Source organism: Oculina patagonica, chromosome 7, assembly GCF_052425735.1.
Source record: "Oculina patagonica isolate OP01 chromosome 7, crgOcupat, whole genome shotgun sequence".
Classification (NCBI taxonomy): domain Eukaryota; kingdom Metazoa; phylum Cnidaria; class Anthozoa; order Scleractinia; family Oculinidae; genus Oculina; species Oculina patagonica.
In genome coordinates, this window is record NC_135764.1 from 19621511 (window position 1) to 19637023 (window position 15513).

The following is a 15513-nucleotide window of genomic DNA, read 5'->3' on the forward strand; positions in this document are numbered from 1 at the left end:
AAATACCATGGTATATCTCCTTTAATTCTTTTAACATCAACTCTCGCTGATAAAATCAGTGGGTGGTCGTTACCATCCTCAACATTAAGGTGAAGAAGTCATGACACCAGGGTTTGAATTGGTTCCTATTTTTCTTGGGTTGTTGTTACGTCTACACGTACCTTGTATTGGGAACACCACCAACACTGAAATAATAAGCAGTGAGCTGCACTTCATTTTGTCACCTGTTAAAGAAATTTCTCATATTTTACATTACAAAACTAAATTCCTCTAAAAAATAAGTTACAATATGTTAAACTTCAGAAAGTTGTAAATACCAATATCACGTCCTCGCAATGAAGGAATATCGTCCTAACAATGGAACTTATAATAGAGTTACTGACATATTGTAGTCCTTTGCAACCAGATTTCTTCTAGCTTCTTCTGTTACAACGACATTGAATAAAAATAACAACTTAACCTCGCCGACACATGTACAACAAGACAATAGTAAGTGATACGACTTGACGCAGAAAAATTTAACAAAACACAACTATACCAGAAAAGGCTGGGATAACTTCGCATCAATTGTATGGTAGCTGTAGGCAGAAGTTTATACTTAATACTTCGTTACCTTTCTGTTAGCCAGGCAAGGTGTTCTGTTACTGCGCCAGTTTTCACCAAGCCTTTTTCTCCTGCTGTGTGTTCACGGCTCATGAACAGTGTTGTCACCATTTCTGGTGTCATAATTCAAATAGCAAAGATTGTGGTCAGCCGGGCACACAACTTGTCAACTCCCACTTATTAAAATTGTAAAACTTAAAGTCAAAACCAATATAGTAATAACAATAGTGTCGGGTGTTGCTTTGTGTTACTGTTTAATAAAGGAAAAAGGAAAGAAAATTAAAGTATAGTAAAGGAAATATTTCAAGTCGCAGAATCTTTCTTTTTAACAGAAAGTACTATTACAACACTTGTGACTGCCCATACTTATAATTTCTAGGTAGCTTCCATTTTAATGTGTTTTTAATAAACGCCCTTAGTTCGATGAGTTTCTCCCATTCCACTTAGGGAGCAAGGTCAATTTCACGGCCGTAGCCAGGCTTTTGGCATAGACGAGGCAGAATCTGCGATCGCCCAAAGCACAAGCCACAAGCGGGGTCTGGGGGAATGCACCCCAAAACATTTTGAAATCTAAAAGCCCCGAAACACTATTTACAGCAAAGCATTTTCATGAAGTATTTCTTTAGAAAAATCAATCTCGTTCAAATGGTGATTATTTTCCCAGATAAAAGTATTTTGTTTTTAATTTTGGGTTAAAATCTAGTGCCTCGTCTTGCTTCTTGCTACTTACGGTCCTGAATTGTGGGTTCATATTTTCTCGTGAAAGAAATAGAATAATAAGTGTATGAAAGAATTCATATATGTAAGCTGCAGATAAGATGTAAAGTAAGGAAAGGATCCTCGCAGTGAATTTGCAATTAAACAAATTATAAAGAAAGAAGCCACTGCGCGGGTGTTGCTTTATCTTACTGTTTAATTAGTGATAAAGTAGAGAAGAGTAAAATAAAAGTAATATTTTAAATTGCAGAGGCTTTCTTTTTACAGATAAATACCTTTTAATGTAACACTTTTGACTGCTGATAGCTTGAATTTCTTTTAAGCTCCCATTTTAACGTGTTTTTATTAAGCGCCCCTTTTCCAGTTGGTTTCTCCTATTTCGGGAGATGCACTTCACGAAATGCTCCGCCCTGTTCCTATTACTTGAAGTAAGCGTGGTATACCTAGTTATGTTTAATTTTGAATTAAAAATAATGATTGTTACCTTTGTTTAGAGTTAATTTAATCATATTAGAAGTGAAACTTAAAAGTCAAAACCACTATAGTAATAACACTAGTGTCCGGATGTTGCTTTATGTTGCTGTTTATTAAGGATAAATAAAAGAAGAGTACAGTAAAAGTAATATTTTAGACTGCAGTGACTTCAATGACAACTCCTTTCAATTTAATAGATAAACACTTTTTAATACAACACTTGTGACTGCCCATAGCTTTAATTTCTAGTTAAAACCCGTTTTAATGTGTTTTTTTAATTAAACGCCCCTATTCCATTGGGTTTCCTTTTTAAGGGGCAGTGCACTTTACGAAATGTCCGACATGTTCCAATGACTTACAGTAACCCAAGTGTACAGGGTTATGTTTAGTTTTGACGTGAAAATGCTGAGATGTTTTAGCAAAACTGTTTAAACCTGGCACGATTCCATTTTCCTAGATTCCAAATAAGGTAAATTTAATAACAAAAGTACCATACCCTTCCAAAAGGTAACGTGATTGTTGTAGTGCAATAGGCGCGCGAAGGAGCGGGTACAGTTGTAAAATCAGAAGAGAGGAAAGTTATTTAGCGATACGTCTTGAGTGCTTGTCCTCCCACTTGGCTCGTCCACCCCGTTCATTCGAATTCGTTTGTCTTCCTGTTCTGTCTTTTTGTCTGTATTACCTATCCGTATCCATCGATCCAAAAATCTAAAATTCTAAAATACCAATCTCGTCAAAGACTACTCCTTAAAGGATTCTCTTCATGTAGTGGTACTGTGTTAAATTTTTCTCTTTTGTGACCATATTATCATACTGAATTAGATAACGTCGCGTTAATGACTAATCTGGAAATCACCGAATTTGTTCAGTTTTTTGGAGATTTTCCAATCGTTGTGTGCCTGGTAATAACATACCTTATTGTTACTAATTTTCGCGCGTACTTAATTTCGCGAAAATTAGAGAGCTGAATTTCGCGAGTTTTAATTTTCGCGATTGCAAGAAAAAATTAGAAAAAAAGCGTATTAAATTTCGCGATTTTCTCAATTTTTTTTGGGTTCAGTCTTTAGACTAAGGAACCACTGGAATTCGCAAAGGTCTGGCACAATGTAAGTACAAGGAACCTGCAAACGGAAACTTTAGTGACTATACTAAAGAGGTTTTGAACCAATATACAAGCTCGAAACAGTAATCAGAGGAAGGGTGCTAGTCAAAAACAAGACGGAAATGTATTTTTAAAGGTATTGATATATGATATGGGATTAATTTTCGTGTGTTTAAATTTCGCGCAATGTTTTTTTCGTTCCAATCTTGCGACTCGTAGGACTCGTACAATTGGTGAAACAATGGTTTACGGGTCGTACGGCTGGTGAACGGCATATCATTAGTAAGAAAGCGTGATAGCTTACACACGCTATCACGCGAAACACTCTAAACAAATGTTTATTCTTCATTCTTAAAGCGCGAGAGCCCAAACACGCTAAACATGTTTATTCCTCATTCTTAAAGCGTGATGGCCCAAACACGACAAAAGCAATGTAAATACAGTCGAATCCCGATGAATCGAACCTTCAAGGGAAATTGAAAATGGTTCGAGTTATCGGGAGTTCGAGTCATTGAGAGCTGAAAACAAATGACCGGAAATAAGGAAAAGTGGTGTTTACTGATTTTCTTTTCATACAATGTATACCAGTGTACATTTTAAACAAATATAATTAGAGTATAGAGAAGCCAAAAGAAAAAGGAACAATATATTTCTAAATCACTGTATAAACCAGAACGTAACGTTACGTAAAACAAAGCAAATCCGGCTGCGAACGTTGCAGGTTTCAAAGAGAACAACCGTAGGCTACTGCTTCAGAGTTAATGCGATTAATTTTTTCGAGAAATGGTCAGTTTCCTTTAAAGTTTTCTAAGGTTGGATTTGAAACAATCGGTATCGACCACCACCAACAAACTGAACGTCTGTAGCACGTCAATGGGGAGCCGCTCATCGGTGGCGTTTGCCTCAAGGTCTTGCTCGTTGTGAAGCGCCGATACCCTCCAATAGAAAAGGAGCTGGTACTTGGCTATAGTCTTCGCCTGTTACAGTGACTACTCTGGGCTTTTACAGTGACTACTCTGGGCTAGATCTGTAAGCTGATACCACCGCAAAATCAGTGATCAAAGCAACCAAGTGCCACTTTGCACGTCATGGTATTGCTGACATGGTGACCAACAATGATTAACAGAATTCCAGTAAGCTCTTTGCCAAGTTTGCTTATTAATGGGAATTCCAACACATTACCACCTCACCTTTACACAGTCAAAGCAATGGGAAATCTGAGTCTGCAGTAAAAATTGCAAATAATCTTGTAAAGAAGGCGAAGCGAGATAACAAAACCTGCAGATGTAGTTCCTTGAGTGGCGTAACACGCCTGACAGCAATGGATGGAGCCCTGTCCAAAAGCTGTTGTCTCGACGGACTAGAACCACCATCCCAACAGCGGAAGCATTGTTCAAGCCTGAGGTTGCTATTGGAGTTTATGACCACTTCAAAAGGAAGAGACAGCAGGCAAGGCAGCATTTGACAAGCATGCAACACCTCTGTCAAAGCTCCAAGTAGGAGAACCAGTAAGGCTTCAGCCAACAAACCCTAAAGCCCCCATTGGAGAAGGGATCGTGTGTTGCAAAAGTTTTACCACGCTCATTTCTTATGGAAACAAAGAGCGGATGCCTGCTGACCGAATCGTAACTTCATTCGTCAAGATCCTAGTCAAGCACTGGTCATACCTGAGAACACTCATAGCAGTGCGAAGAACCAGACCGCTACGAATATGGAGTAACCACCCACCTGGGCAGATTCTTTTATGAAACAGTCACAGGCAATGACACAGAGCTGTGAAAGCCCTCAGCCAAGGATCCCTGCGGCAGAAGATGCGGAGACTCTGCAACCACAGCAGACCGTTTCTAGAAACGGGAGAACCGGTGTTTGCCCTTCGAGACTCAAGGATTTTGTGACAAAAAGACAGTGAACTTTGATGATGAACTCATATGTTGAACGGAGAACATTGTTGAGTTTTAAGCAAAAAAATCCTTTAGACATTTTTTCTTATAAATTGTGAGCGGTTGCATTTAATTGTATGGTTAACATTCTCAAGCTTGTTTTGTGTGACTTTTCAGTTTTTCTTATTGTTATATAAAGAAGGACATGTTATATGAGGTAGTATCTAGGATCTCTCAGAATCCTTTGGGGACAGGCATTAAAGCATGGTTTCGATTTAGGGAAGTGGTCATAATAAGTGTACGAGTGCACGAGGATCCACGTTGTGTAAGGGTATTTTGGCTATGCGGGATACCACCTGTGTGATTAGTCAAATGGATAAAATTTATTGGCCTCAAAATTCGAGTTGAGACTTTCATAGTAGGTGTGAATGAAGCTTGCACTACTGGAAGAATGGCACAAGGAGGTTTGAATCTTTTTCTTAGTTTCTACTCTGATAGAGTGGGTACTATACAAACAAGAAACCATCTTTTAAGGTTGGTAAGAGGGGATACATGAGTTCATGAGTTCAATAGTTTTGACCATTATCCTGAGTGTATGTTTGTCTGTTCGCCTCCTCGAACCTTTCAAGCCCTCATAGCGAAAAACAACAAACAGCATTCGAAAATCGAGAAAAGCCACATTGTGGCTTCGTCAGCAGGGACAACTTTCTATATATAAACGATTGGCAAAAAATAGCGTCAGGGTGAGTGCAACTCCCGGAGGGACAACGTTCCTCCATGGAAACAGTAGAGATTATTCACCACGCTTTATACTCTCTTGAATAATTATTCTCTTGAATAATCATTATTGTTTTAAAAATGAAGAAATGAAGCACAGGACCACGATTGAAAATGCTGTTGGTTTAGGTAGAATCTGTTAAAGATCTAATCAGCCAAAAACAGAAATGAAATAAGCAAGGCTGATACTACGTAGAACACTTAAAGCAACATCGGCATGACAGAGCACAAACTGAAAGCCAAAATGCAATCGTAGACAGCTGTTTCTACCGGCTTGGGTCATGCTTATTTCAGTTGTAGCTTACCTCCCTTGCACGGTCAATTACTTATCCTAAATCACATTGGGCATTAAAATTTAAAATGTACATCATCAACAAAAATTAATAATCTTGACATTATGTGATAAATTTCGAATTACATTTTTTCTTCTTCGAATAACATGCTAAAGTTTAATACACCGTTTTTGCGTCAGTTGATAATTTCCCTAGGGTGACCGCTTGATGTACAGAGAACATTTATGTAAGTGACCACCCTTGGTGCGCTTACCGAAAGAGTAAAAATGGAGGAGAGTTGACTATGGCATACACCAAATTGAAGAAATGTTGACCCTTTGAAAAGCATAAACCATGAACTTTGAGACCGAATGAAATTCTGGGTAGACCGCATTGGTAAGTTTATTAATATTCCATTTATTTAAAGTCAAGGTATTTTCTTCCTTTGAACGCTTCAAGAGCATTATGTACAAAACCTATCTTGCAATGTTCAAAAGGTCAAAGACGATAAGATAAGATAAGATAAGATAAGATAAGATGAGATGAGATGAGATGAGATGAGATGAGATGAGATGAGATGAGATGAGATGAGATGAGATAAGATAAGAAACTTTATTTAAGTGTCAAAAACCTTATAGCCTGGGAATAACACCATACTAATTAGGTAGGGGACACTGCTAAAAACTAAAAACTACACTAATACTAATATAAATACAATAAAAATATATATGTCATATAAAAATGTTATTATAATCTATGATATAGAAAAATGTTAAAATCTTTAACTAATTGTTTAAAAAAAAAATATGACGACTTGAGAGGCATTATGTGCAGCATAGGATGCAGCCCTTACAGCCGGTGTCCATGAAGCGAGTTATATCCCTTTTGCGAATACATGTAAAAGCCTGCAGTGTCTTGGCTGATCTGTCAGCCGTAGAAAGTTTGCCCCATTACTTTGTTCCGATTTCCCAGTAAACATTTGGTTCGCGTCGTTTATAGTTTATACTTTTAATGTGCTTGTCAACGTTTCTTTAGTTTGGTGTCTACCCAGCATATGCAGTGTGTCCAACTTCAAAGGGAGCAGTTCTGCGATGAACAGGGAATTGATTTTCATAATACTCAACACAGTGGGCACAGAATAACTCAAAATCGCTTGCCATTAAAAAGACCCTTTCGGTAATGTGTTCCATAAGATAAACGAAGCACGACTACGGTCACTTTTTGTCGTTTCTTTCTCAGTTTCGTCGAACTTATACTATACGCAACCTGAGGCCAAATTTTAATTTAAAATAAAAAGATATTTTACCAGGGTAACTTAATCAGCATAAAAAGTGCTGTTATCAATAATGCACCTGGAAAATTAAAAATAAACCTCTAAAATAAATACTATGCTAAACTATGCTTTACTATGATAACTATCTTTCTAGGTCTAAGTCACATGCTTTATATATTTTTTTTTTTTGCAAAAGTGACTTTAATAGAAGAAAGCTCAAACTATTGGATATCCCAGGTCTCTCATTGTAGTCTATTTGCTGGTAGAACACAATCGGGCGCGCGTTTCTGTTTTTAACAAGGGAAAATCGTGATTTTTCCTTAACAATACATAAAATTTCAGACCTTTGGAGTGTCTTCTGACAAAATTTGACGACTTGTCCTTATTTTGTATTCGCTCATATGTAACTCGCGCAAAGGAAACTCGGGCTCTCCTCACAATATTCCAGGGCCATTCTTCAGGAAAAAATACTAACTGTACTACTTAAAAAACATCAAAGCAAACTCGAACGTAAGTTATGGTCTTTAATACTCTCTTCCCGAGTTTATTACATGACTTCAATAAACATTACGACTGTTTGGGTTGTCTAGAATACTACGGCGGTTACATATGTGATTCCACGTCGCGCCATTCCACTGGAAACGGTTTCATTACACCTAAAAAGGTAAAAAAAACGTTTTTCGTAATAAGTTCGTTATACAGAATAGCCAGATACTCATTTTCCTCATTTTTATATCTCTAAAATACCGTTTATAGCTGAAAAACGTCGCAAATTTGTTGGATAATGATGTGCTAGCACTAAGATCAGTAAAGGAAGTGTTTTCCTCTAGTTTGACCTCCCTTCCCCGTGTTAGGTATTAGCTAAACTGATATCGCCTTTACAAAAACAGTCTAGTACAAAGCAACAGCTAAAGATTTCTTCAACTGACTGTTATTAACCTTTCTTAATCCCCACGTCTTTCCGCCATCCTTTGTCATGGTAACGAGATACTTTGGGTGAAGCCAGCCTTTAGCATAAGATAGTTCTGCATTACACATCTCCTGCGGTGGTTTCGTATTGCACCACCGTTTGTTTTTTATTCTGTATGAAACACAGCAGTGGTCCAGATCAGAGAAAGACTTCAAGTAAATTATCGTAAGTGAACTAACCGTGCATGAGGCCTATTACAAGAACTTTTCTAGAAAGCAACTACATTGCGACTACTCTCCCTTTTAGTGCAGAATGCACTATTGTGATGGTTTGGTGGGTTGGCGTTTGCTAAACCCCTAAACCACTAAACCACTAAATCACTAAACCACTAAACCGCTAACGCGGTGTAAACTTTTAATCACCAATTAATTAATTAATATCAATTAATTAATTATTTCTGTAAAGGGGGGAGGGGATGGAGAGCACCTGACCGTGTGCCCTTGGTAAATCGGGGAGTACATTACGATACTTACAATTGAAGAACTCAAGGTATATATTTGTTTCAGAAAGCACTATGCTCTCCTTGTGGTACAATTCTTTCTGGAAAAAAATACTTTGTGCTAAACGCATACGCAGATCAGTCTACATCACGAACATTGCGTTTTTTTTTTCTGCAGAAGGATTCGTGTAGACTCCGTGGCCCCAAGTTAAAACCACAAATTAATTGAATTAGACACTAAGGCGTCATAGCAGTTCATGTGAAATAATTCTTGATATGGCAACGCTGTTTTCTTAGAAAAGGTGATCTAGCATCTCATAATTAATTGATAATATCTGTGTTATAATCAATGTCGCCTTGTTTGCAGAAAATAAATCACGTTACCATATCATCATGTTACATCCGTTTTCGACAAAAACAAAAGTATGTTACATGTTTTTGACAAAAACAAAAGTATCTCGTTTGCTGTTTCAATATCAAACTGAAATTCAAGCTATCGAAAATTAAAATAACAGGGACGTGTTTAGAAATTTTGTATTAAAGCCTAACGTGGTGTGCTTTTTCAATGCGGTTGAATTCCTGTAGAATCCGTGGCGTTAATTTAATTAGACTTAAAAGGCATCACAGCGATCTGCGAGAAAAAGAACAATATCATGTTACATCCGTCACTTCCTTTCCTTTGATTTGTTCTCCATCGGTTGAACTAACCTCCGTTTTATTTTGTAAAACCTCTGCCGCTTTAGTGTTTGAACATGCTTTCGTGACGGTTCCGACATTTCTTGAAAGAAATCTTCACACTACGTGCTTCTCGGCTTCATGCTTGAGTGAGCGTGTGACGTGTTCACCAGACCGTGGCGAGAGCATGATCTGGTGCACGAAATGCTTTAGCGACAATTTCGGGGAAAAAGCCGCAATTTTAGCGACAATTTCGGGGGAAAAGTCGCAATTTCGACATTTTATGCTTTGTAATTAATAGTTTGTGCTCTGCTCGTGCACTGTTCTGAAAATTTGTAATTTTTTAGGTCTTTTTCTAAATGCTGAAGGGGACAATGCGGTATGATTCTTGTAAAATCCGTGGCGTTAATTTAATTAGATTTAAACGCATCATAGCAGTCTAAGAGAAAAACAAAGGTATCATGTTACAAACCTTTGCACGAAAAGCACAAATATCACGTTTGCTGCTTCAACACTGAACTGAAAGGTGAACTCATTTGACTTATTCTCAAGCGAAATTACCCTGGAAAATTATTATCATGCTGTCGATTGATTGGCCATATTGCATTCTGTACTGTCCTTTGAGTCTCTGAGTTTTCCAATTGGATCGTGGACCCGTCATATTGAAAATCTTGGCGAGCGAAATCTAGGAATAGAACAAGACTTCACCTTCACCGTCCCCATCCCATAATACCCTGCCTGTTTTACCCTTTCTCCAGATTTTGTTTGATAGGATATTATATGATCATTGATGGTTCGGCCTTACGATTGAATCGGTAAAAAATTCAGGAAAAGTGTTTAAACAACTAGTTACCTGTAGCCACGATCTTTGGCCTTTGTAATCTCCCACAGATTAGGGTCATCGTGTTCTATGGTTGCAAAATGCGCAACTGCAGGTACCATGCTCCAAGTCAACAACGCGTCACAAAGAACTTTTTTTGGGCAGGTGTACTGGTTGACGATACTAAACAAGTTTTTACCATGAGGTACAAGCTTCCAGTAGTAGTCGCTCCCAAACATAAGGATGGCAATTTGGCCCTCTGCCCGGCTAACTCCATACGGGTTGTCCGGGTCGTACCCGATTTGTCCAACACTGCCTCCCACCGTTACGTTTATGGAGTAATTCCCAGCCAGGGAACGGTCATAATTGTCTATTTCTAGAACCTCCAGCATAAATGCGTCAGTAAGTTCGTATTTATCTGGATCAAAATATGGAATGACATTGCTACCGATGTCGGACTCGTAAAGAAATTTAAAGAGAGCTTTCGCACTTGCTCGGAGACTATTTTGGAACTCATAAACACCGTTACGGATGTTTGATTGCGAATCAGAAATCAAAGCAGCCATCTGTTGCAAGATGACATCTTTCAAAATTGCCAGTCGCACGTATAGCTCGATATACTTCAAGCATTTTTTGCCTTCCTTTCTCTTGTTTCCTCTTATAATGTTACGAATCTCGTTAGCCAGGGTTCCCATAAATTCAACTCCATAATAAACTGGAACATGGGCTGAGAGTGAAGTAGTTTCAGAATCACTGAGTTGTTTTCCAGATTTAGCAACTCCGTTCAAAAACTCTTTGGATTTTTGGAAAGCGGAAATGGCCCCTTCAGCTTGGTTACTTAGATCTCGAGAGTACCTTTTTTCGATTTCTTCCCTGACCACTTCACTGACGGGTTTTGGGGAAGTCCCTTTCCCAAAAAGACTTAGAAAACCTGAAATGAAATTGATTGCTACACCGATAATCTGCCCATGTGGCCCAGCTATGCTGGAGAAAGTAGCTATTATATCAATAGCACCGCGAATGGCACCGACGGGATCATTTCCAGCATTGGCGAACTTTTCCAACTTTGCGGCAGCTGCGTTCAGAGCTCCGGCAATTTCTCCACGTCGTATTTTTGGAGTCTGAAGCCAATGGGTTTCTAGTTCTTTGAGTCCGTTCTTTGCCCGAGTAGTCCATCCCTCGTTCTTGTTGGACGTCATTTTGTTAAGTGAGCCAGTCAGATTAGAAATAGCGTTACTGGGAGCTAGATGAGGAAGACAGAAGTGAAAAACACATGTTTCATTTCATCCAGAAGGCAAGCCTTGACTACATGAGAAGTGCTACAATGTTTCCAGGCATGCTACTCAAACAGGACAAAACAAACACTGCAGTTAGCACAAGGCAGACCAGTTGGCTGTATACAAATGTGACCGATGAATTGAACTCGGGACTACCGAGAACATTTCCATCTAGCTTATGACAGGTAGGGGGCTTGAACCCCGGCAACGCTGCTTCACTGTCTCTACCACTCGAAAAAGCGGATGTGTATTGAATTTACAAATAAGGTCAACTGATTGTCAATAAGCTAATCTCATTCTAAGCTGACTTTTCTTCTGGTGTCGCGCACAATCCAGGATGTCGCGACAACCAACTCTCAATAAATTTGCCTTTAAAAAGTTATTGATCACAGAGGCTCACAACGCAACATAGCGTTACTAAATTCTTATACTCATCTGACTGTTAGCCTGGTGTATGTTCTAAGCTTGTTGTTAAAATACGTTTAATTCCAGCCTCGACGTTCTTTTACGTGTGGATGAAGAATAGAATTGATCTCCATAAATCGCTGTATCAGTTAGTTAACTACTTTGTCAATTTTTCTGTTGCATTCTGTCTGTCTGTCTGTCTGTCTGTCTGGCTGTCTGTCTGTCTGTAGGTAGATCTCTATATCTGTTTGTCTGTTTATCTATCTATTTTCATATCAGTCAATTGCTCACGGGAATTGTCGTGGAACTTGTCCTGGGCTCTTTCATTCTTGGACCAATGTTTCTTCCCGTGTTTCGCTTTTGCCTGGAGATGCATAAAAGAAGTAATATGATCAAACCATAACGTAGATAAGTATTTGGTCACACCGATTTATCGATTGCCGGGTAAAATGATCATGTACAATTAGGCGAGAAGCTTCCTCGACCTTCGCAGGCCTCTGCGGGTACTGACACTGATGCCGTGTTCAAAGTGCTATATTAGGACAAGTCTTTCGACTATATTTAAGCAGGTTATAGGACTGCATGATTTCCTGTTAGGCTTTTCAGCTAGTACAGATTTACCGCACCGTAATTGCCGTATATTTTGCTAGCAGTTTAACACAACCGGCAATATAAGCGGAGCTCACAGCGGCCCTCCGCTCACCGTGGTGGTGAAATTCGAGCCTTCAATGGATAATTGGTTATTGGCAGGTTTCCGTATCAAAACATTTCTAAAAGTGAACATGCTCTAACTATGGTTTATGGCTTTATGCTGTACCTTTTTAAGGACCTTTTCAAGCCAGCCCTCTTCTCCTTCACTTGTTAGGATGTCAGTTATGTCTTCTTCGTTGCCTTGTTGTTCAACTTTCCTCTTCCTTCCAGAACTCCCTGAATGCGGGAACGAAATCAAGGAAATGAAGCAATGCAAATAAACCAAATCCACAAACAACGCGAGAGCCACTCAACAGTAGTGCCTTGTACTTAACATAAAATATGAGACTAACAGTTGCCTGCCAATTGTTGCTTGTTTCAGATTGATAATGAATAGGAGACAATGAAAAATCGAAATCAAACTGGTTTGAGACATTTTAAACCAAAAGTAAATTTAGAGCGCAACATGTTCAAGAAAAGAAAGCAAAATCCGATACAAAATAAAATAGGAGTAAAACTGATAGATCATACAATGACCTTATTAACTAAAAGCTGCGTTAAATAAACATGAGTTTAAAACAGGTTATTTCTTTTCAGAACTTTGGGACGAGAGCATAAATCAGCTAGAGTATTTAAAGAATAAGAGTGGACTGTAATGGAATGTTTGTTGCTGTTTAAGGTGGCCCGCGGGTATTTATGAGGCTGACAGTTCCCTTTTTTAAGTGCGTTTTTTAAGTTATGAGCGCTTTTCGAAAGCCTTCGTTTTTAATAAAATGCGATTATTTTTAAAATGTTACGGAGAATTTTTTTGTAATTACCTCAGAACGCTGCCAAACAGGTAAAGTTTACTCACAAAAACTAACAGGAAAATCCACTCCGTAGATTTCCTGAACGAGCGACTTCTTTATTTTTCCTTTAAATCTACCTGACGTTTCGACCGGAATTCTTCAAACCGTATGAAAGGAAGACGCTGAAATTTGGCACAAAACTTTGCAATATCCTGTTCTAGCTGCATATAAAAAATGCAAAACAAATCCACAAATTTTTCGCAATTTGAAATTACGTTTATTGTTTGATATTTTCAGAAATTCGGATGAAAACCAGCCATCTGCATTTACTGCTAACATTTGATGTATATACACGATCTTTTTAACCTTTACACTCAACATGGAGGCATCAGCCTCAAAACTGGCTGGTACTGGGTTATTATAAGTATCACATTTATGGGACGGTCAAACCAAACACATAACACAACAGTTTTAAAGGCAAAATAAAGAAGTCACTCGTTCAGGAAATCTACGGAGTGGATTATCCCGTAAGCTGTTGTGAGTAACTTTAAGGCAGCATTTTGATTTAATTACAAAAAAAATTCACCGTGGCATTTTAAAAATAATCGCATTTTATTAAAAACGAAGGCTTTCGAAAATCGCTCATAACTTAAACAGATCGCTTTTGTTCGCCATAAAATTTATGATTTTATATAATTTAAGGATTATTCTTTTAGATTCTCCAAAATCTAAGCAGTCACATCACGTTTTCCCGTTTTAAAACGCGCTTAAAAAAGGGAACAAGTCTAGGTTTTAACTTTTATGCGAAGCTGTGGGTGGTCGTTAATGAGCTTCATCACGGACAACACATCTTGGAAAAATTTAGAAAGTTTTCTCCAAGTTTGTCTTTCTTAAACCGTTCTAATAATCTTTGTCGATCGAAACCAACATAACTAGTTTTCTTATTCAAAAAACTATTGTTTTGAGGTTTTCTTCAAATTAAAAGTAATAAGAAAATGAATGAAGGAAAAATACTATGCGTGGTCGTTACCATCCTCAACATTTAGGCGAAGAAGCCATGACACCAGGGTTTAAATTGGTTCTTATTTCTCTTGGGCCATTACGTTTACACGTACCTTGTATAGGGAACACCACAAACACTGAAATAATAAGTAGTGAACTGCACTTCATTTCGTCACCTGCATGTTAAAGAAATTTCTCATATTTTACATTACAAAAGTAAATTCTTCTAATATATAGATTTAGGCAAGCCAAAAGCGGAGCTCCCCTTTAATTTATTTAATTTTTTCTGGAGATAACAATGTTCCATTTTCATAAATATGCGGTCAAAGCTTTAATGTATACACTGGCCCATAGGTGCAAGACAAGCCATCATGGTTAAAATGAATGTCTTAAGGTACAACAAAAATAATAATCTCGAAGCAGAACAACTTATGGCCTAAAAATTAATTAAGAGTTAATTCTCTGCTTCCTAAGAAAAGAAAATAGTTTTACGATCCTCTTATCGGTTTGCTTTTTACAAAAGAGTTGTCAATATATTTCGTGGACAAATATCGCCTGTATTTGTCTTAACATCGATGCACTCAAGTGGGTTGCTCAAAAACGCAATTTAAAACTTTAATATCTGGGCTAAATCGGTGGTGTTTTTTCTTACCGAGTGCACAGTTTTAACAAATTTAAACGTACATAAATTATCTCTATTCAGTTTAGTTATTCAGTGTAAAGGTGGGCTACACTAACGCAAAAATAACTGTTTGAACTACTTCAAAAAAAATACGGTAAACATGTTTTTCAGAGCAGGTTTAGTTTAAATTTATTTTGTTTGAGCTTTCTGCTTTGTCTTCGTTCAGCACTTCGAAAAACGTCACTTACACTATATGAATTTCTATAAGGCTGAAAGTGGGAATAAATTCATAGCAATAAGAAATAAACTCTCATCTGACATAACATCACGGCAAGGGATTAGAAATCGACTTTATACGGCCAAGGAAAATCAACTTACGGCCATAATCGGTAAATCCATAGCAAATAAAACCAACTCAGGGGAACAAAAAAATGGAACTGACATGTAAGCGTAAGCTTAAATGTACTTCATATCATAGTTAAGCGACTGAAAAGGGCAAAGTATAAGTTACGGAAAGATCTAAACCTTGCCGACACAGAATCTATCGAAACTGCGCTCAGAAAGTAAGTTGATAAACATCATGAAATTTTCTGTCATAAAATCCAGGACTTTGATGCAGTGGTTAGCTTCGTTTATACACAATCCGGCATTTGCTAAAGTTATTGTATTCTTGATGTTGACGGCCGAAGATTCATCCGAAAACAACAGAAACGAGCAAATTGGACTT

General features: G+C 37.9%; 4 protein-coding genes across 6 annotated transcripts in view; 1 reads left to right on the forward strand and 3 right to left on the reverse strand.

Moving 5' to 3' along the window:
* LOC144661103 (uncharacterized) overlaps positions 1 to 615 on the reverse strand; it is a 249438-nt gene extending 248823 nt beyond the window's left edge. Inside the window, exons 1-2 of the mRNA XM_078521808.1 lie at positions 539 to 615; positions 162 to 224 (exon numbers count right to left, since the gene is read on the reverse strand). Coding sequence (XP_078377934.1) covers positions 162 to 216 — 55 coding nt within the window. The 5' untranslated portion in view covers positions 217 to 224; positions 539 to 615. The remainder of the gene's footprint in view (positions 1 to 161; positions 225 to 538) is intronic.
* LOC144661116 (toxin CrTX-A-like) overlaps positions 1 to 15513 on the reverse strand; it is a 285950-nt gene that overhangs the window by 269798 nt on the left and 639 nt on the right. The window lies entirely within an intron of this gene.
* Positions 1 to 15513, forward strand: part of LOC144661077 (uncharacterized) — a 111890-nt gene that overhangs the window by 29974 nt on the left and 66403 nt on the right. The gene's annotated exons all lie outside the window — the stretch shown is intronic.
* LOC144661104 (uncharacterized) lies at positions 7603 to 14344 on the reverse strand. Its single transcript, XM_078521810.1, has 6 exons — positions 14278 to 14344; positions 12502 to 12611; positions 11976 to 12048; positions 10036 to 11245; positions 8038 to 8179; positions 7603 to 7754 (listed from the first exon to the last, which is right to left on the reverse strand). The coding sequence occupies exons 1-6, from the start codon at positions 14330 to 14332 to the stop codon at positions 7749 to 7751; spliced, it is 1596 nt and encodes a 531-aa protein (XP_078377936.1). The 5' UTR covers positions 14333 to 14344; the 3' UTR covers positions 7603 to 7748.